A 21630-nucleotide genomic window follows, 5' to 3' on the forward strand; every position below is an offset into this window, starting at 1 on the left:
TTATCACGACCGTTAATCACGGGCGCAACATCTATTTTGCGATGCATTTATAAAGAGTTATGGAGGTTTCGGTAAATGATAAGTGTGTGTGTGTGTTGTAGTTTATTTACAGGTCTTTTCCGCGTCTTCACGACTACATTAGGTATCGATCTGCCCCTGTGATGTTTCAGGGGAGACAATCTCCAGAAAAATTCTTGTCTGGACGCAGCTCCGCCGAGGGAGTGCAGCAAGCAGCTCTGCCTTTATGGCCACTCTCGTCACCGGCCGTCGTCTTCAACCCCGAGACAGTTTCCCCAGTGCGTTGAGCGCACTGAGTACCGCCGTCCCGGGTCCACTCTCTAGGGCCACACCCTCGATGTTCTGATGCCAACACCAGGTCCACCCCGTACGTCCTCCACACTGGTAAGCTCCGTGTCCCGCTCTCTCCAGTCCCTCTCTTGGAAAGTATAGTGTGAAAGCCACACTACCTCCTAGACCCTTGCATACAGAGTGGCTCGGGCCCCCGGTCTTCAAGATCCTGGAGATAGCGAACCCCCGTCGATTTACCAGTCCCTCTCTTGGAAAGTATTGTGTGAAAGCCACACTACCTCCTTGACCCTTGCATACAGAGTGGCTCGGGCCCACGGTCTTCAAGGTCCTGTATCAGCGGTTGACGAGACCGCTGTATCTTCGGGGAGACAGCGAACATAGCAGTGTAGAACACAGCTGGATTAGCAGAGCCGCCCGCAGAAGTTCCCTCTATAAGGAAATATGTACAGGTGAGAAGATCTTCTGCGGGTGACTCTCGCCTCGGTCGCGACGCGCACGCTCCAGCTGCTGACCGAGGGTAAATGATAAGTTCGGTAAATTGGATTTATATAGTAAATGCCGTGGAGGTTTCGGTAAATTGGTATAAATTGGCATTATCACACCTTTCGTCGATAAGCGTGTACATTAATTGAGTTGTTTAGCACTTATTAAATTATCTGATTAAAATGTACGGAGTTGATGTTATCAATTTAGAGATGTTTGCAAAGTGTTAATATTAAATATCAAGGCTTAAGCCTATTAATAATTATTCTAATCAAGGGAGGTAATTTATATATTAAAAGTTTATCTTTAGGTCATGATTTTTTTTAATATATGTTTTTATACAATAAGTTGGAAAAACCTTAATTAAAGTGTATCAGATGAAATTAATAATAATTTTATCCAATATATATATATATTTAAAAAATAATGAAATGAATATGTCCTATATATATTGTATACATGTTTTAAATGTGTCTTATTTTTTAATATATGGTTAATAAAACGGATTGCAAAGTTTATCAGTATTTTTTATTCAAAGGATTTGGTCGAGCAAAAAATGAAATCAGTTATTTTGGCCGTAAATCCCATTGTTCCAATACAGTAGCCAGGTGCCTGTGTATTAAGCTGATAAGATAGGGATCACCACAGCAGGTTGCTAATACACAGTGTATTCATTCGGGTCTGCTGGCCTTATGTTAGATGTCATTTTTATCAGTTTTTAATTATGTGTAATTTATTTCGCATCTCTTCGCTTAACTCAACGTTCAATGGCACGCGCACTTAACAAAATTATAAAACATAACGCATTTTTTTTAAATCAGAGTTTATTTACAGGTCCTACCGGCCTCTTCACGAGGTCTTTGAGGTCCGACCTAAAACATAACGCGCATCATTATATTTCTTTTTATAAATTACAAGAGGTGGTCTCCATGTAGCAAGAGCTGGGCAACATATTCATTATGTTGGCAAACTATCTCATGTTTATATATATATTGAGAAATTAAGTGCTTTTCAGTGGTCTAAAATACTATGGCGCTTTATATTTAAACTGAAATCGTTTTTAATAAATAATGTCTACAATATTTTACAATAACCTTTTTAATAGCATTAAACTTAATTGAAGATCTTACATTGATTCCGTCGTAAATCATCATTTATTATTACTATTATATTATTTAAATAAAAGCACCAATTATAAAAAAAGTATTGAGTTATTTAAATCGTAAATTTACTGTCAATAGAGTTACATTTTAAATTCAATCTATATTTTTTTTGGTTTGGTACCTACAATTTCCTAAAAGAGTTCGTTTTAAAAAGTTCAGAGGTAGCTCATTCATGCCCCTTAATTCTTTACCGTAGGCATAGCGTTAATTACTCAACTCAAAATTAATCCACAGTTTGCAAATATATGCCCCTGATGTTATTGTAAGCCAATAATAGGTGTCATTAACACCTCATTGTAGGTATACCACCTCTATAAATACCAATTTACGGAGACCTCCACGGCATTTACTATATAAATTCAATTTACCGAACTTGTCATTTACCGAAACCTCCAGCACCCTTTATAAATGTAATTCAACTTCCGAGGTGGCGTTAAGGAATCGGATGTTATGAAATATGTTTTGTTCAAGATATTTCGCAATATTTTTAAAATCAAGCAATGTAGTGCGATTAGCGAACATTTGTTCATCCACATATGTACAAAACATATAATAACAATCCATTTGGAAACATGATGGCCTCTATAAGAGTAAAGTTTTTTATAAAGAAAATCGATGTATTTTGCATGCGTGACGAGTAAATTTCCACCAAATGAAATCGCTAATAACATCAAACAATTTCTTTATACATTTGTAAGTTGTTCCACGCACAGAGACATTGGCTTCTTCTCGATCTAATAAATAATTTAATAGTCTTCCAAAAGAGATGGAGCCAATGCCAGTAAGGTGGCGCTAATAATATGAGGTGGCGCGAATGCACAAGGCTATTTTAATTTTCGATGCCGACAATACACTTAATATGTCGTATTCCATGTTGAGTGTTCGATCTTTTGTCTTCATTCGATCAAAATGAAATGTAATCAAAAAGTAAAGTCTACACACATTTTGAAAAAAAATGTGTTGTAATAGATTTTGAAGACTTCTGTTATTGAATATACTACAAAACCGAAAAGAAGCTTGAGGATACTAAACAAAAAGGTCACGATTAAAGCCGAATCTATCCTATTTTTTGCAGATATTAGTAGGAACAAACGACATCATGTTAGCCTATTTATGATTCATTGACCTTTGCCATAATTTTAGTGAATTAAGCAATTGTAATATTGGGCAAAACGCATCGTTTCAAGCAGAGGTAGCATCTTTTAATTACTTCGTGAAATTTGTTTTTGTATAAACACATTTGTTGTAGAAAAAAAGTTTGAGAAAGTTGAGAATTTATTTATTGGATTTATTGAATATTACATATTTTGGATTTATTTCGTACACTATGTTTTTTCTCTTCAGGTTATTGAATTATTAATTGAGTTGGTTACTTATATATTAACATACTCGCATCTTTAATATATAATGTGTAAATGTTCTGTATAGATTTGGGTTGAAGTATTTACGTTGAAAATTAGCATAAAAATGAAAAAGAACATTCAGCAAGTGATGATTCATATATCGTGAATGTGGTCCCACCAAGAAGTAAATGCTTGTATGCATGCAGCAACTAGTTTATGTTGAATACAATCTTTTGACGAATGGCGAATAAATCGGGTGGAAATTTGCTCGTCACACAGGCAAAGTACATCGACTTCCTTTCAAAAACCAAGTCGCAACGTATTGAGGTCCTCAAGATTCTAAATGGGTTGTGGTTGTATGTTCATGTTCAGTTGTGGATACATTAGTATTTAATTAATATTAAATTAATATTCGCTTAATAACACTACATTGCCCGATTTTTAAAATATTGCGAAATATGTTGGTATAACATAAAACCTACTCATCCTGAAGAATTTTCCGTGTTCAAAACACCCGGTCCTTTATTAGCCCCACATCGGAAGTAGCAATTATTATTGCATCGTAAAAAGAGGTGGAGGCCCGCGAGAAACGACCGTTATTATATGTGAGACAAATCTGCATGTTGAATTCCAAAATACGTATGGATAGGCGTTCCTTGGTGAGGTAGATTGTGTATATAGGTACACAAACTTTCTAGAGATTTACCAGGTTAAGTCAAACAAGTTCCGTAGCAACAGTTTCCGGCATGCGGCTGCAGGTCTGTGGAATTCCTTGCCAGAAAGCTTCAGAAAAGCAAGTAATTTCAATCAACTTAAGAGCTTTATTGCGCCCTGGAATGGCAAATAATGTAAATACTCAGCATGCAATGTCTCTATGGACTGCTGTGAGCTGGACGCTCGAGTACAGTAAGACTACACTTCTAAGATTTCTCGATGGAGAGGTGCTCCAGGTTTACTTCAGGGGATCCCTTGGTCCTTTACATGATTTCTGGTCTTTTGACCTCCATCTCTTACATATTTCTTTTGGTTTCCGTTCATGCTTTATTACTGCCTGTATATTATGAATTACTTTTTTGCATTGACTCTGCTGCTGGTTCAGCAGCAAATCTATACCATTCTATTTAACTGTTTAATTTATATATATATATATATATATATATATATATATATATATATATATATATATATGTTTTAGGCTGGTCTGGCGTGGCGTTTATCATGATAACCATGCAAACGATTTACATCAAATACAACACTCAAATAAATTCATTTTCTCAGGTTCGTCATGTCTTAACGAAAGTACGGAATTACATTCTGATGCATGTTTAAGTCAATAGTTACACTAAATTTAACGCATAGTTTGCGAATACCACTTACTTAACAAAATGTCAACATTGAATGTATATAAAATATGTTTGATTATTCGATTTAAAATAATATAAAATTATTGTTTTATCTCAAATAAGGCCATAATATAACAACAATTATATTAACTAAACTATATTTTTGTTTAAAGCAATCCTATTTGTCTTTAGATCCTAAAATAGGATCCATAAAATAAAAGATAGGCTATATTATTGTTTATGTGTCATAATAATGTAGGGCATAAAAGTGTAGGCATAAACATATATATATATATTACCCCATGCGTGCCATGATGATGATATTACCATGTCTTTCATTTCCCGTCCTAGTGCAATACCAGCAGGAAAGTCAGGAATGTGTCAATATTGACTTGTGTTGTATGCCTTAAATTGTTTTGTTTGATTATGTATTTGTATTTCTATATCCATGTAAACGTGTCTTTCTTTTATCTAGCTTTTTTACTATTGTTTTACTGTTTACATTTGTTATATAGTCGGTTCAAAAGCTTTGCAGCTTATGTTATTTGTTATTGTCTTACCGACTCAAAATAAAATTTATTTGATAGATCTATTTGATTTTATAATACATTATAATTGATAGTACCGCACAACTGTTGCTGCTAGTCTGTTAGAACTACGACTTCTGCAGCTGATACAATTTCTACATATTCTGCTGCTGCAATATCTACTATCAAGTTAAAACTGTTCAATCTATTTACAAATAAAATATTTTGCTATACTACTTGTCAGCTGCAGCATCAGCTAAGCTTGTTGTTTGCAACCAGTTAGACTTTGAATCGTTTTTACTGGATGTCACCCTTTATGTACCAGTCCCCTTATGTACCACCCCTTTATGTACCACTATCTGATCCTTTATGTACCATATATATAATATATAGAGATAAATAGTATATGGTTTAATATGAAGGTGTGTTAATAATGAAATGTATTTTGTGACATATTATTTATGAATTTAGAGTAATATATTGCCATAGATTATATTTTATGTCAGCTTGTGTGTCAGTGACTATCTTAGTATAATTTATTAGCCCCAGTAGTAATAAATGATTCATATTCTTACCTGAAATTAAAGTATATTATAAAAATCCACTTGTCACTATCTTATCCTGACTAAGTCTAACTAAACTGTAAAAAATAAAATTATTTCCTTTTTTAATCATATTTAGAGAATGACCTTAATTTTCAAACTGTGAAAAAAAAAAATCCTTTAATCATGTTTACAAAAATAATAACTGGTGGTGTCATCAAAGGATGTCTATTTGTGGTATAAATAAAGTTATTAGGTACCTATGTAATTATAAAATTATCACGTTCATTTTCAAATAAAAAATCAAAGACAGGATAAAGAGAAAGTTTTCACAGGTTTCAAGTAATTAAGGTAAGTGTTGTTGCTCAATTGTTAAAGTGTGTATATATGCTGGTGATATTCAATATGTAAAACTATACCAACATTATTTTTTATGTAAAATTAAATAAAAGTATAAAAGTTTAAAAGTTGTTGTTAATTGGTCTTATTATTTGAGGAATGTGTAACTTCTGAAGAAGGACCCATTTGGTTTGGGATGTTTACTAAAAAAACATGACATTTCACACCTGGCATAGGTGAGGAATGTAGAGCTGTTGACCACCAGACAGTGTCATTAGTCTTCATTAGAGATACTGTAACCATTGCATAAGGTTCATTTCATTTTAGCTTTATCATTTTATTTTTGCTATTGGAAATAAAACAATGTATGAATGTGAACAAAATTTCAATTCTTATTCATATTGAGAATTTTTATTTTATTTTGTACATGTACATTTAAAATTCAAATTTTTGGTTCTTTACAATTGAAACAAAATTAGAAATAACTACTTCTGTGAACAATTTCGACTTATAATTCTATTTTTTAATTTTCTACAGTTTAGATTCAAATATAGATTCAAATTTTTGGTTCTTAACATTACATTATGAATTGCAATAACAAAAAAAACGTTATAGTAGACAATATTTGTTTAACTCAAATTTGACTCAATCAACACTTGTATTTGCACAGGTAATTAATGCCCATTCATACTGCTATGAATGAATGGACAACACCTACACAATATATAGGTGGTACATAAAGTCTCAAAGTGGTACATAAAGGGACTGGTACATAAAGGGACTGGTACATAAGGGGTCACACCCGTTTTTACTTACGGCCGAAATAAAATGCAATGTTTACCGTGCAAAAACGAGTTACGTCCCATGTAGTATTTTAATAACAAACATGGCGTACTGGTTCCATAGGAATCCTCTCAAAGCTACTAGCCCTGTTACATTTGAATTGGCAGGAGTTTCCACAAATGAAGCTACACGGAAAATATTCAGGTTAAACTTCACTATCATATTGTTAATGCGTTATTTAGTTAGATGATCACGTCTTGTAAATATTCTCTAGTGATGATCATGTTACTTACTGTTGTTTATATTTTGCAATACCATTATGGGACACTTTATTTACATTCATTCACTTGTTATACATTTTGTAGTATTTTGTTATTAAGATCTAACGAATATGCTTGCTTATCAAAATGGGTTATTATTACCTTAGTTACCATATTGACTAGATTCTATCAATTTATTACATTCTTGATTATTATTTGTATGTATCATGTCATGTGAAAATGAGTCATATGTTTAAAATGTTCTACATACATGTATTTTGATTCAGAGATAGTTCTTTTTATATCATCATTTTTTTATGTAAATACAAAACCATATTTGAACAAGTAACGGTCTATCAGACGGGCGTTCCTAAGGCTATTACAGCTATACGCATGATCGAAGCTGCGAGTGGGGGGGTAGGTGAAGGAGGTTGTCTCCCCCTTCTGCTGGGGGGGGGGGGGGATGGGGGATATGGGGGTTCTCCCCCATGAACATTTTGGAAAATTCATTGCAGATGGTGCGTTTTGGTGTTCTCTTTGAGTCTTTCAGCCACGCTTTGGCAATTTTATTCATCAATTTCTTGCTTGAAAAAAGACTTGTAAAACTTAAAAGGTCTTTAATTTAATTAAACATTGTCAACAGCAAAATAAATATACTTTTGATAATAATGTAATTTTAAGTCTAAATGCTGAAAAAATCAAGAAGCCTTATTGCGAGGGAGAATGGATTCGTAGTTGCATAGGTGTGCGAGGATGTTCAACTCTATTGCTCGCGGGAGTGTGGGGTCCTCCACTAGAAAATTTTGGAAATTTCTTTGCAGAAGGTGTAATTAATTGTTGCTTTTCAGGCAAATTTTTGCAGTCTTTATCCTATAATTTTAGCTTGAAAAAATAAAAAATAAAAATAAAATTCTATAAACATTGCAAACTTCAAATATACCTTTTGTTGTGTTGTGTTTTGTACCCAGTGTTATTTTCTTAAAGTGGACGTCTTGTTTGCTTGTTTACATAATTATACCCCTAACAACCCTTAGCCTTCAATTTTTATTGCATTTATGCAAATTTTAAGAGTTTTCGTTTTTTAGCTCATCTATTTATTTTTTTTAAATTATGAGCTATTGTCATCACCTTGGCGTCGACGTCGGCGTCTGCGTCGGCGTCCGGTAAAGTTTTGCGTTTAGGTCCACATTTCTTATAAAGTATCAATGCTATTGCATTCAAACTTGGTACACTTACTTACTATCATGAGGGGACTGGGCAGGCAAAGTAAGATAACTCCGGCGTGCATTTTGACAGAATTATGTGCCCTTTTTATACTAAGAAAATTGAAAAAAATGGTTAAGTTATGTGTTTAGGTTCATTTTATTCCTTAAGTATCAAAGCTATTGCTTTCATACTTGCAACACTTACTAACTATCATAAGGGGATTGTGCAAGCAAAGTTATGTAACTCTGACTGGCATTTTGACAGAATTATGTGCCCTTTTTATGCTTAGAAAATTGTAAATTTGGTAAAGTTTTCTGTTTTGGTCCACTTTATTCCTAAAGTATCAAATCTATTGCTTTCATACTTGCAGCACTTACTAACTATCAAAAGGGGACTGTGCAGGCAAAGTTATGTAACTCTGACTGGCATTTTGACAGAATCATGGGCCCTTGTTATGCATAGGAAATTTAAAATTTGGTTTAGTTTTGTGTTTTGGTCCACTTTACCCCTAAAGTATCATAGATATTGCTTTCCTACTCGCAAACTATCATAAGGGGGCAGTAAAGTTGCATAACTCTGGTTGTCATTTTTTTGGAATTATGGCCCTTTTTAGACTTATTAACTTTGAATATATGGTAGAATTTTGTGTTTAGATCCAATTTACTTCTAAAGTATCAAGACTATTGCTTTCAAACTTTTAATACTTTCATGCTATAATGAAGGTACTTTACCTGGCAAGTTGAATTTTTCCTTGACCTTTGAATGACTTTGATTCTCAAGGTCAAATTATTAAATTTGGCTAAAATTGCCATAACTTTTTTATTTATGATTAGATTTGATTGATACTTTGACAAAACAACTCTTACCTAACATACCACTATAGACCCACCCACCCCCCCAAATTTATTTTTCATTTTCTTTTTTGCATTTTTGGAAGATAATGTAATAAATGACCACACCCCCACACTATACACCCCTCTCCACTCCACCCCTTCCTCCTTTGTGATTGAAATTGAGATAGGTCCCTTCACCTTTAAAAAGAAAAATAGATGAGCGGTCTGCATCCGCAAGGCAGTGCTCTTGTTTAAGTCTGCCGTACACACCTGTCAGATACTTTTTTACCCAATGAGTGTAGTCTCATTGAAAATGTTATTTTGAAATGATGTAATATTGCGTTTTTAAATAGATTCAAATTTATATGTAAGAGAGAATTAAACTGTTTTTAGCTCACCTAAGCACAACGTGCTCATGGTGAGCTTTTGTGATCGCCTTTTGTCTGTCATGCGTCGTGCACTGTCAACATTTGCCTTGTTTACTCTCTAGAGGCCACATTTATTGTCAAATCTTCAGAAAATTTGGTAAGAAGATTGGTCTCAATGATACCTTTTTTGTCCAATCTTCATAAAACTTGGGCAGAAGATTCATCCCAATAATATCTTGGACGAGTTCAAAAATGATGCCCTTTGGTTGAAAAACATGGCCACTAGGGGGCGGGGCATTTTTCCTTATATGGCTATAGTAAAACCTTGTTAACACTCTATAGAGGCCACATTTATTTTCCGATCTTCATGAAACTTGGTCAGAAGATTTGTCCCAATGATATCTTGGATGAGTTTGAAAATGGTTTTGATTTCTTTAAAAACAAGGCCACGAGGGGCGGGGCAGTTTTCCTTATATGGCTATATATGGCTTTTGTAAAACCTAGTTAACACTCTAGAGGCCACATTTATTGTCCAATCTTCATGAAATATAGCCAGAAGATTTGTCTAATTGATATCTTAGATGAGTTTGAAAATGGTTACGTTTCCTTAAAAAACATGGCTGCCAAGGGGCAGGGCATTTTTCCTTATATGGCTATATATGGCTATATTAAAATCTTGTTAACACTCTAGAGACCACATTTATAGTCCAATCTTCATGAAACTTGGTCAGAAGATTTGTCCCAATAATATCTTGTTATCTCAGGTGAGAGACTTTGGGCCTTTCAGGCCCTCTTGTTGTTTTGCCTTATTTGCATTAGTGATTAAACGTTTTAAGGTTCACCATATTAAATACATTTATACCAACAGACTGATATTATTGAAGTGTGCCTTATATTTCTCTTTGGAATTGCAACATGATTTCACATTATAGGCTAAACTATTCATCAAATAGTTTTAGCTAAGTGGTAAAAGGTAGTTTCAGCAGCTTCAGCCTCTGTGTCTGCGTAATGCTCTGGTTAAGATGAACAAACAATATCTCCATATATCTGTTTCTAGTGCAAGTGATTTTTTTTCGCTTTATATTTTACAGGTTTCGGTGCAAGATAAAATTCATGATTTGGTATGAGTACAACAAGTACATATCTCTGTAACTACTACAGATATTTTATTGATGATTCAAACAAGTCTCCAGAATCATCGTGTTAGAACTTTGATAGAGTCTTATAACTCTGACCTTCCAATTCGGCAGAATAATGTCACTTTTGGTACTTAAAAAATTCAGGTTAACCACGTTTCCATGCAACAACTCAATATTTACTTATCTTCTAGAGACATTTAATTAAATATCAATTTAGCTTTCAGAAGCCATTTTGGTCACTGACCAGAGGTCAAAACTCTGACCTGCAATTTATTATAATAATGCCCCTTTTATTATTATTATATATTATTATTATATTATTATTATAAAATTTAGTTTAAGGTTTGTGTTTGCATCTCAATGACTGAAGTATGCATTGACCAAACTTGATGAAACTTTTACTTCCTTGGCTAGGTCTGCATGTAAGCTACATCCTTTTTAAATTGCATATTTATTGGTTGGCATTAAGGTCAAGGCTACTGTGCCTAAAATATAGCAAAATGTATTCCACTGAATTGTTTGAAAATAGATTGAGTAATATTAATTAAACCTTTTGCATTTATAACTCATATCCAGACTTAGATTTGGGTATTGCATCTGGGGTGGGTGGGGTCTAGTTAAGGATCATTTTTAGTAAGTAGAGAAAAATTGCTCAATAACCCAGACATACATGTACATTAAGTTATTGTAATGAAATTAAGTATGTACATACCTTATACCCAGACCTCTTTAGGATTGAATGTGGTGTGCATGTGTACAAGATCAAGGTCACTGACTGTTACTAAATGTAGAAATATGGAGTCCACTTACGGTAGTAACTAAAAACATATTGCATTATTGGAATGTCAGTGCTCCAGCTAGGATTTAAAAAGGGCAGGGGGGGGCTTTTTGTCAAAAGGGCACTTTCGACGCGCAGTATTTTGTCAAAAGGGCACTTTCGAACACGGGGCTTTTCTAAAATGCTTCCTGTTGCATGTTAATTTATATGATATTAATAATTGCTAGAATATATTATTCCCATTATTATTGAACCATTTAAATATAATGTGTACAAAGAGAAATTAATTAATTACTTGAAATGTAATAAGAGATTAATGAATTATATGTTTAAAAAAAAAAAAAAAAAAAAAAAAAAAAAAAAATTAAATTTAAGGGCAGGGCGGAAGTTCGGGAGGGCAGAGCGGGGCGCCCTCAAATTTAGGCCTAGCTGGAGCACTGAATGTAGATAAATAAAAACCGTAATTACTCTAAGTTTTTGGACACTTAAATTTAATTATTTTTGTTCGTATCTGAAAATTTAGGTACGGAAAATATTTACAAATTACAGGAGTCCCAAAAGTATAGAGACAAAGAATTAAATGTCTGAAAATTATATTGAAATAAAATCAATAACTCAATGCACAATATTGTTTCTTCTTTGAAATAAATACAACTTTACAGCTTGGCTCAATCTTCCCTGAAATGATACAGAACAAAAAAGTAAAAACATTAAAGTTACTGCTTCCTGCATAAGAAGATATCATTTAAAATGCTGTTTAGTGAAGCAATTATTTTCTCCCAGTAAATGCATACATGGTTATTTACCCAATTATGCAAATAGTATGGTCCATTGCCCTCAGGCATGCATGCGTCTCCCAGGTTTTATTATCTTAATCTGTTTGTAAAAATCCATGATCAAAGTGTTAAAATATAAGTGAATATAGTGTTGAAATCTGTTAAAATAGCGCTGTAAAATATACTTTCTGAACATTTTGAGTCTCTTATGATTTATAAAAACATGGAGAAAATTAAGAGTAATTACGATAGATGTGCAACATCAAAACTTCATTGTAGATTGCAGATGGGGCTAAGGTTACTGTTACTAAATATTGATACATGGTGTTTAGCTGAATTACTCAATAACTAATTGAGCTATGGTTTTGAAACCACATACATTAGTTCCTTATATCTTGATATAGCATTGGATTGCATATGGGCTGTGTTGGATGAACGTCAAGGTTTCAGATAGCTGATATTGAATAAAAGTTTGTACTCAATAGCTTGAAAACAAATTGGTCAATTGTAATGGAACTTGATACATAGATTCGATATGTCCAGGGATTGCACGTAGTTTACAGTTGTGATCAAGGTTGAGGTCACTGTTTTTAAATATAGAAAAATGGTTTTGGTTTAAGATCTAGAGATTAAATTGAGCTATTGTGATGCAAGTTTGTATACATTGCATAAAGACTTTTATTTTGTTTGCATATAAGGCATATAGGATCAAGGTCAACAGTCAAGGTCACCATTTATAAATAGTTATAAATACTTGAATAAAATCAAGGCTTTATATGTGCCTCAAAGGATACTAGTTTTGAAATTAAAAAAACACTAAATTATTTGATAGCGAAGCAAACTGATGTCATGTTAAGCATAGATGGATTTTTACAAAATTTTCGAATAACTGATCAGCATGATGAAAGGGAGTCATATCCAAGAACCAGGTCACTAGGTTTTAGGTCAACATACCAGATCAAGGTAAAAGGTCAAAACATATACTGCAGAAAATTGAGCATTTGAAGACACTTTGCAGTAGATACAAGGATACTGAGTAGCACACACTATGACAAGGTGCAAAAGTAAAAGGTCACGGTCAAACAAGAGAAATCATTTTAGACTTTGTCAAATCATTACCCTTTATTACTGAAGGATGTATCTTTATGACCTTGGAAACTTGTTCATAAATGACATATAAGGGCAGATTCAATCACAAATCACTGGAAAAAAGCAAGACTCGTCTCAAAACCTGGAGTCAGCCGCCCCCATTCAGCAGTGTTTGTTTCATTTGATTTCAGTGACTTGCGGCAACACAGAAACAAGCTATTAGAGCTGCTGACAGATCCAAATCATGACAAAAACACCCTGGACAAGACATCCAATGATTATTTCTCACTTCTGATTGGTCTGATGAAACCATTAGAAGAGGGTGAGACAGAGAACAAGCTGCGACAGGCTGTGAAGTTCAAGTGGACAAATACCCTGCTTGGAAACACACCAACGTAAGATCAGTTTATTGATATAAGTTAACCCTTTACCACACAGAGACGCATTTTGACGCATCTTAAGTTCCTTAGAAAGTTAAATTTAATTAAGAACTTTTTTCGAGATTCAAGTTTTAAAGGCTTTATTTCCAACCCTTAGATACTGATGAGCAGCAAACAGCATAAAACCTGAATAGACTGCGAGTAACTTGCAGGATGTTCTGGTTTTATTCTGTTTGCACATAGCCATTTTCACTTTGCTTCTGAGTGGGAAAGGTTGAACAAAATAGTTTTAATTTGAAGCTGTTCAGACAAACTCATGCTCAGTTGTTTACTTCACCAGTAGTTCTTACATGTACTTTCATGCTTATTGCTTTGATTGTATTCGATAAATCACCTCAGGAAGTCAACTGTTGCAAACAATTTTAAAAGTAACTGTGACCAATTGCTATTTACTTACTGTTAGATTTTACATTTATATAGTAAACAAAATCAGGGTTCAGGATCAATAGGGTTCACAGGGGTTTACACACGGGCTGGACAGAATGTAAACACACAGTTAAGAACTTTATTTTTGCAAAAACCTCAGTTATTGAAATTTATTTGCAAATAAATCTAATGCATAAAAGACAGTTTTTCTTGCAGTTTGTGCTGGTATATTAAAATTTAAGAATACATCCTTGAATAGCAAAATACGTGTGAAATTGGTGCCAAAATTTCACATTGCGTGCAAGATAATCGTGTACATAAATGTCAAACACATTGAAATTTTTGCCAAGAACACAGGCTTATTAAATTAAGTAATTTCTGATGTATTTCAGATTACCATAAGCCACATAAAAACTGTCTTTTATGCACAATTTGAAATACTTATTCATCTTTTTTTATTATTTGAAAAACAGCATCACTGACCAGTGTGTTTACATCCATTAAAATCCATTTGTGAACCCCACAAAGTCATGTGATTTTGCACCCTGGAAATACAAATTGTGATTTTAAGAACGAAAGCCCTTTTGTGATAGAATAAATTTTCCTGATTAAGTCATGTTTACATAGTTCTGTTACTGTACCATAAATTCTATTTGTATGCCCCACGTCATTGAAAATGGTGGTCAAATTGTTAAGCTTATTCTATGTCTGCAAATCGATTTTATTTTAGTTCTTTAAGTGCTCTAGTTTTCATTTACTCGTAAAAATCTTAATGAAAATGTTTATCTTCATATTCTCTTGGTTAAGTCCCATTATCAGCCTCAGTATTTTTGGAGTTACCGCCCTAAAATAATCATGAACCCTTTCCCACTCCGAAGCAAAGTGAAAATGACTATGTGCAAACAGCATAAACCAGAACAGCCTGCGAGTTACATTTGTTCTCGCAATCTGTAAAGGTTTTATGCTGTTTGCTGCTCATCAGTATTTAAGGGTTGGAGATGAAGCCTTAAAAACTTGAATCTAGTAAGAAAGGTCTTAAATTAAAAAATAACTTTCTAAGGGACTACAGAGGCATGAAAATACGTATCTAAGAGGTAAATGGTTAATGGGCGTCTTTAGCCATCTTAGCCATCATCAGTATCAAATTATTACTATTTCAGGTTGCTGAAAATGATTGTTATGTGTCATATTACTATGCAATCCCTTCCTTGCTCTAAATAAATGACCACATGCTATTATAATTTTCCCCATTTGCTGTTGCAGCATAAGTTTCACTTCTTATATTTGTGGGCACACAATTGTAGAGTTTGATAACTATTGTGCCCTACCAACTCTGGATTTATGGAGTCATATTATTTACGCTGTTTGGGATTTTGCTGTTGCCGGTATCTATGGCCATCAGTTTTGATCAGGTTTTCAATAATCATTACACCTCACACATTTGTCCACCAGTTCTCATATGATTATCTCCAATCTTATTTGTTAAAAAAAATTGACCTAGAGAGGTATAACTGTTAAAAACAAAGTTTATTAATTTGATGCTAGGGCGCAGGCATGCTTGTACCATTTGAATTGAAGTATTTTTATACAATACTATCAAGTCCTCTTATGCTTTATGTGTAGTTTATGACATGTTTCGATTAAAAGAAGTTTCTTATTTCAGTGAGCAGCAGGATGCAGTGTATGAGATGGCCTGCATGGCCATCAACCTGGCCCTCTGGTACACAAAACACTCAGCAAAGTTTGCAGCAAAAGAAGAGTAAGTGCATAAACCTCTCTCTCTACCTCTCTTGTACACCAAACACTCATCACAGTTTGCAGCAAAAGAAGAGTAAGTGCATAAACCTCTCCCTCTCTCTCTGGTACACCAAACACTCATCACAGTTTGCAGCAAAAAAAAAGTAAGTGCATAAACCTCTCTCTATCTCTCTGGTACACCAAACACTCATCACAGTTTGCAGCAAAAGAAGAGTAAGTGCATAAACCTCTCTCTGTCTCTAGTACACAAAACACTCAGCAAAGTTTGCAGCAAAAGACGAGTAAGTGAATAAACCTCTCCCTCTCTCTCTGGTACACAAAACACTCAGCAAAGTTTGCAGCAAAAGGAGAGTAAGTGCATAAACCTATCTCTCTCTCTCTCTGGTACACAAAACACTCAGCAAAGTTTGCAGCAAAAGAGGAGTAAGTGCATGAACCTCTCTCTCTGTGGTACGCCAAATAGTGAGTGAATTTGCAGCAAAGACGAGTAAGTGCATGAACCCCTCTCTCTGGTTCGCCATTCACTCAGTATGAGTAAATTTTGCAGCAGAATACGAGTTGGTACATATGGCTCTCTGGTACACAAAGCACTCTTGCACCAAAGATGAGTCAGGACTTAAACTACAAACCGGTACACCAAGCTATCTTGCAGCAAAGATGAGTAAGTACTCAAGCCACAAACCTGTCTCTCTTGTCCACCAAGGGCTCACATAGTTTTCAGCACAGGATAAGTAGGGACATGTGGATCAATGGTGCACCAAGCACTCCGTAAAGTTCACAGTTTAAGATGAGTTAGTACAGAAACTAAGCTCTCTGGTATACCAAGGCGGTGAAGCACTCAAGAAAGTTTGCAGCAAAAGAAGAATAAGTATGCAAATTCCAGTAAGGACATATGAAGTTCTACAATGTTAAAAATAGAGATCAATAATTAAACTAAACATTTTTCAAAACATTGAGAACAGTTGCAAATTTGAATTTTTACTAAGAACACAGCCAGTTAATTTCAAAAAATGATTTTATAATACATTTTTAGCTCGGCTGTTTTTGGAGAAAACCCCGAGGTATTGTCATAGCCAGCTCGTCGTCCGCTGTAGGCGTCATGCTAAACCTTAACATTGGCTCTAAAATTAAAGTGCTTCCACCTACAACTTTGAAACTTCATATGTAGATGCACCTTGATGAGTTCTACACGCCACACCCAATTTTTGGGTCACAAGGTCAAAGGTCAAGGTCACTGACCTCTAATATAAAACTTTAACATAGGCTCTAAAATCAAGTGCTTCCACCTACAACTTTGAAACTTCATATGTAGATGCTCCTTGATGAGTTCTACACGCCACACCCATTTTTGGGTCACTAGGTCAAAGGTCACTGTGACCTCTAATATAAAACTTTAACATAAACCTTTAAATTCGCTCTTAAATCAAAGTGCTTCCACCTACAACTTTGAAACTTCATATGTACATGCACCTTGATGAGTTCTACACGCCACACCCATTTTTGGGTCACTAGGTCAATGGTCAAGGTCGCTGTGACCTCTACAATAAAAGTGCTTCCACCTACAACTTTTAAACTTCATATGTACATTCACCTTCCTCATTTCTACACGCCACACCCATTTTTAGCTTGGCTGTTTTCGGAGAAAACCCGAGATCTTGTCATAGCCAGCTCGTCATCCGAGGTCCGCCATCCGCCGTAGGCGTCGTGCTAAAACCTTAACATTGGCTCTAAAATCAAAGCGCTTCCACCTACAACTTTGAAACTTCATATGTAGATGCACCTCGTTGGTACCCGTTATGCGGTGCTCTTGTTCTGTTTTTTCATAGCTTTTCTTGCTTATTCCAATAAAATTAACACAAGAAATATCTTTTAAAAAAGAAATCGGGCGTTGATTGTGGTTGGAGTTGGTGAAAGGTAAAGAGTTCAATGATTGAGATCAAAGATGGTTAATGTCTTTTTCTGTGCAGTTTTTAGCTGCATCACACGCAGTACTTGATGTTACGTGGAGTTTTCGCGACTTATTTTACATAATTACATATTGCTGGTCATAAACCTATAGATGCCAAACAGAAAACCAAAATAAGAATGGAAGTGAAATTAAAACATGTGAGTCAACCGGCCACAGGCGAAGTATCCGTACTTATTTTTAATATTTTTACGCTCATTCTTTGAACAAACCTGTCGGCCATTGCTATTTGATTCGATTATTAACAGTATTGAGAATCATTGCGCTCATGCTTAATACATTAGTCATATGGTGGAATAATTCTTGTAAAATTAATAAAAAATAATATTTATCATGGTATTGTTGAAAACACATTAAGAATCTATTATTGACATACCATAATTATATCGCTGAATATCTTCATTTAACATATATAACTGACTCTGATACCTTGCGGGTTGGAATGCAATACATTAAAGTGAGGCCACGCTTCCACTGCTGGAACGACGACTTGTTTAAAACTTTATACTTTTACATGTTAAATGTTCCATTTCGAAAACAATTTAAAATGGTTTGGCCAAAACGAATATCAGGATAGGGAAAAACAATACTTTTATGAACATAAATATACTAGTACACAGACAGGAATATGGAAGTAATTACTAAATATGAGAACATAGCCTTAAAGTACAAACACTGTGGCGCTGGCAATCCTCTGAAACTAAAAGGTGCACGTACAAACTGTATTGATGTCAAGAGTTGAGTGTAAAACTGTTCTATATATCAAGCCTTTAGTAAAACAGTGTTACAAAGACGCGGTCATGTTTCCAATGTTCTGGTGGTATGCTCAAATCTGCCAATGGAATAAATGAAGTGTATTCATTCGTGTCAAGCCGCAGGGAATTTTATTTGAACTTTATTAAACACTTACAAAGGTCAGGTAAGGTCAAATGTGACGTTAAACAGCTACGCCGAAAAATAAAGAAAAGAAATCAAAATGTTATACATGTACATTGTAATATGTTCATCAAGAGTTTTCTTTGTTTCAGAGTTGACATGGAGGAGGCTAAAAATGTTCACAAATGTCTACGTATGGCAGCTGGAGTATTCAATTATGTTAAGGCATGTGAATCATGTTTATTTGTAGATATTTTGCTTTACTTCCTTTGAAAAGGATTTGCCTCCCTTGATGATAGATAAAGTGTTCTTATTTATGAGTAGTTTGAAACAAGTATTTAGTGAAATTTGTTTTTGAGACACAGAACTGCAGTTTCGATAATTAATCTCATTTATTAATTTACAGTACAAAGCTGATCATTGACACAAATACTGTTGTGTAAGTTCATTTGTCTGTATTTGTCTGCAATTGTTTTTAACTCATCTGAGCACAACATGATCATGGTGAGCTTTTGTGATCACCTTTTGTCCGTCGTCCGTCATGCGTTGTCCGTTGTGCGACGTCATGTGCCTTGTTCACTCTCTAGAGGCCACATTTATTGTCCAATCTTCATGAAATTTGGTCAGAAGATTGGTCTCAATGATATCTTGGATGAGTTTGAAAATAATTATGTTTGCTTGAAATAAATGGCTTCCAAGAGGCGGGGCATTTTTCCTTATTTGGCTACAGTAAAATCTTGTTAACACTCTAGAGGCCACATTTACTGTCTGATCTTCATGAAACTTGGTCAGTTGAGTCATCCCGAAAATATATTGGACGAGTTTAAAAATGATGCCGGTTGGTTGAAAAACATGGCCTCCAGGGGGCGGGGCATTTTTCCTTATATGGCTATAGTAAAACCTTGTTAACACTCTAGAGGCCACATTTATTTTCCGATCTTCGTAAAACTTGGTCAGAATTTGTCCCAATAATATCTTGTTATCTCAGGTGAGCGACTTTGGGGCTTTCAGACCCTCTTGTTTGATGAAATCATATAAAACTTTTTGATGGAATATGAGCCATGCTCAGTGAACACCTGGCAAAATGCTGATGCGTAAAGTATTGTTCCTGGACAGCCTGCGCAGTCCGCATAGACTTATCAGAGACAACACTTTCCACTTTTTTGGATGCTTTTTTTGGTAAGAAGTGTCTTAACAAAAATCCAGGCCCGTATTCACCAACCGATTCTTACACTTAAGAATAAAGAATAGACTTGGAACCAAGAAAAATGTGTTCAGTGTTTGAATATAATTATACAGGCCTCCACTGGTGATTATGTCATTAATAAAATGATCTATATGAAGAATAATAATATAGATAGAGATGTTTACTGCAAAGTTTGACTCAAAATTAAATAAATTCTTGAATATTCTAATTTAAAGAATTTTCTTTATTCTGAGACTTAAGTCTAAGATTTGTTTGGTGAATACGGGCCCCAGGTAAGGCGGAAAGTGTCGTCTCTGATTTGTCTGTACCGACTGCATAGGCTAATCTGGTACAATACTTTAACCCTTTCCCCATAAGAAGCAAAGTAAAAATGACTTTTGCAACCAGCATTAAACCAAAACAGCCTGCGAGTAACTCGCAGTCTGTTCAGGTTTAATGGTGTTTGCTGCTCATCAGTAACTAAGGGTTGGAAATGAAACCTTTACAACTTGAATCTAGGAAGAAAGGTATTTAATTAAATGTAACTTTCAAAGGGACTACAAATGTGTCCAAATACGTTCCTAAGGGGTAAAGGGTTAAGCATTTTCATTAACCAATTTTTCCAAGCGCAGCTCATACAAGTTTGAATAGGTTAGTATGTACTATAGTGGGGAACATATTGTTTTTGCCCTGACTGTTGGTTGGTTGGTTGGTTGGTTTGTGTGTTTGTTTGCTCCAACTTTAACATTTTGCCATAACTTTTGCAATATTGAAGATAGCAACTTCATATTTGGCATGCATGTGTATCTCATGGAGCTGCACATTTTGAGTGGTGAAAGGTCAAGGTCATCCTTCAAGGTCAAAGATCAAATGTATAGCTTCAAAGCGGCACAGTAGGGGACATAGTGTTTCTGACAAACACATATCTTGTTTTTCAGACGGAGCTTGCTCCTAGGTTGACCGGCGACCCTAACAAAGACACTGGTCCTGCTGATACCGACAGTCGAGTGCTGGATGCGTACATCAACCAGTGTACTGCAGAGGCACAGGAAGGTACATACATTGCAGCCTCACTCTGAGAAATATGGAGCTTAATGCACGTGCGCAAAGTGTCGTACTAGATAAGACTGTGTATTTTGCACAGGCTAATCAGGGACAACACTTTTTGCTTATCTGAAAATTTTCATTTAAAGGAATCACTTGTAAATGACAATCAAATCTAGATGGAAAGTGTCATCCTGATAAGCCTGTCCAGACTACACAGGCTAATCTGGGACAGCACTTTACACACAATCTTAAAGCCTTATTTGTTTCCGGAGCAAGGCCTTTTTTGCACCTGAATGGACCCATCTACAGCTTTTATCAGACATTTCATATGTCCATTCAGAAAGCCTCAAGTTCATGATTTGTCTGAAATGTCTTGTACAACTATAAGTTTAATGTACACTTTATTTGTCAGAGATTGACGTTAGCAGGGGTGGTTAAAAATAAAAAAGCAATTGGTCAATTTCCCAGTACATTCAGTTTTCTAACATAATACCTGGAGGCAAATCATAAAACAAAGCTTTGTTAAACTATCCAATAAACAAAAAAGAAGTACCAAGCATAGCATACCGTAATTGTTATATTTATTTTATATTTTACATTATTTTCTCCTTGTTAATGATTATTTGCTGATAAAAAAAAGATGATTTATTGCATTACTTATATTGATTTTGATTTTCACCTTTATATTTTACTTGATTCAGTTGTTTCCA

General features: G+C 34.7%; 1 protein-coding gene across 1 annotated transcript in view; it reads left to right on the forward strand.

The window, feature by feature from the left end:
* The first annotated feature begins 6877 nt into the window (after nucleotides 1-6877).
* LOC127874864 (BRO1 domain-containing protein BROX-like) overlaps nucleotides 6878-21630 on the forward strand; it is a 39822-nt gene continuing 25069 nt past the window's right edge. The window contains exons 1-5 of the mRNA XM_052419525.1: nucleotides 6878-7036; nucleotides 13473-13676; nucleotides 15751-15846; nucleotides 18840-18912; nucleotides 20812-20926. Coding sequence (XP_052275485.1) covers nucleotides 6936-7036; nucleotides 13473-13676; nucleotides 15751-15846; nucleotides 18840-18912; nucleotides 20812-20926 — 589 coding nt within the window. The 5' untranslated portion in view covers nucleotides 6878-6935. The remainder of the gene's footprint in view (nucleotides 7037-13472; nucleotides 13677-15750; nucleotides 15847-18839; nucleotides 18913-20811; nucleotides 20927-21630) is intronic.

The sequence above is a fragment of the Dreissena polymorpha genome, chromosome 3 (genome assembly GCF_020536995.1).
Source record: "Dreissena polymorpha isolate Duluth1 chromosome 3, UMN_Dpol_1.0, whole genome shotgun sequence".
NCBI classification, from domain to species: domain Eukaryota; kingdom Metazoa; phylum Mollusca; class Bivalvia; order Myida; family Dreissenidae; genus Dreissena; species Dreissena polymorpha.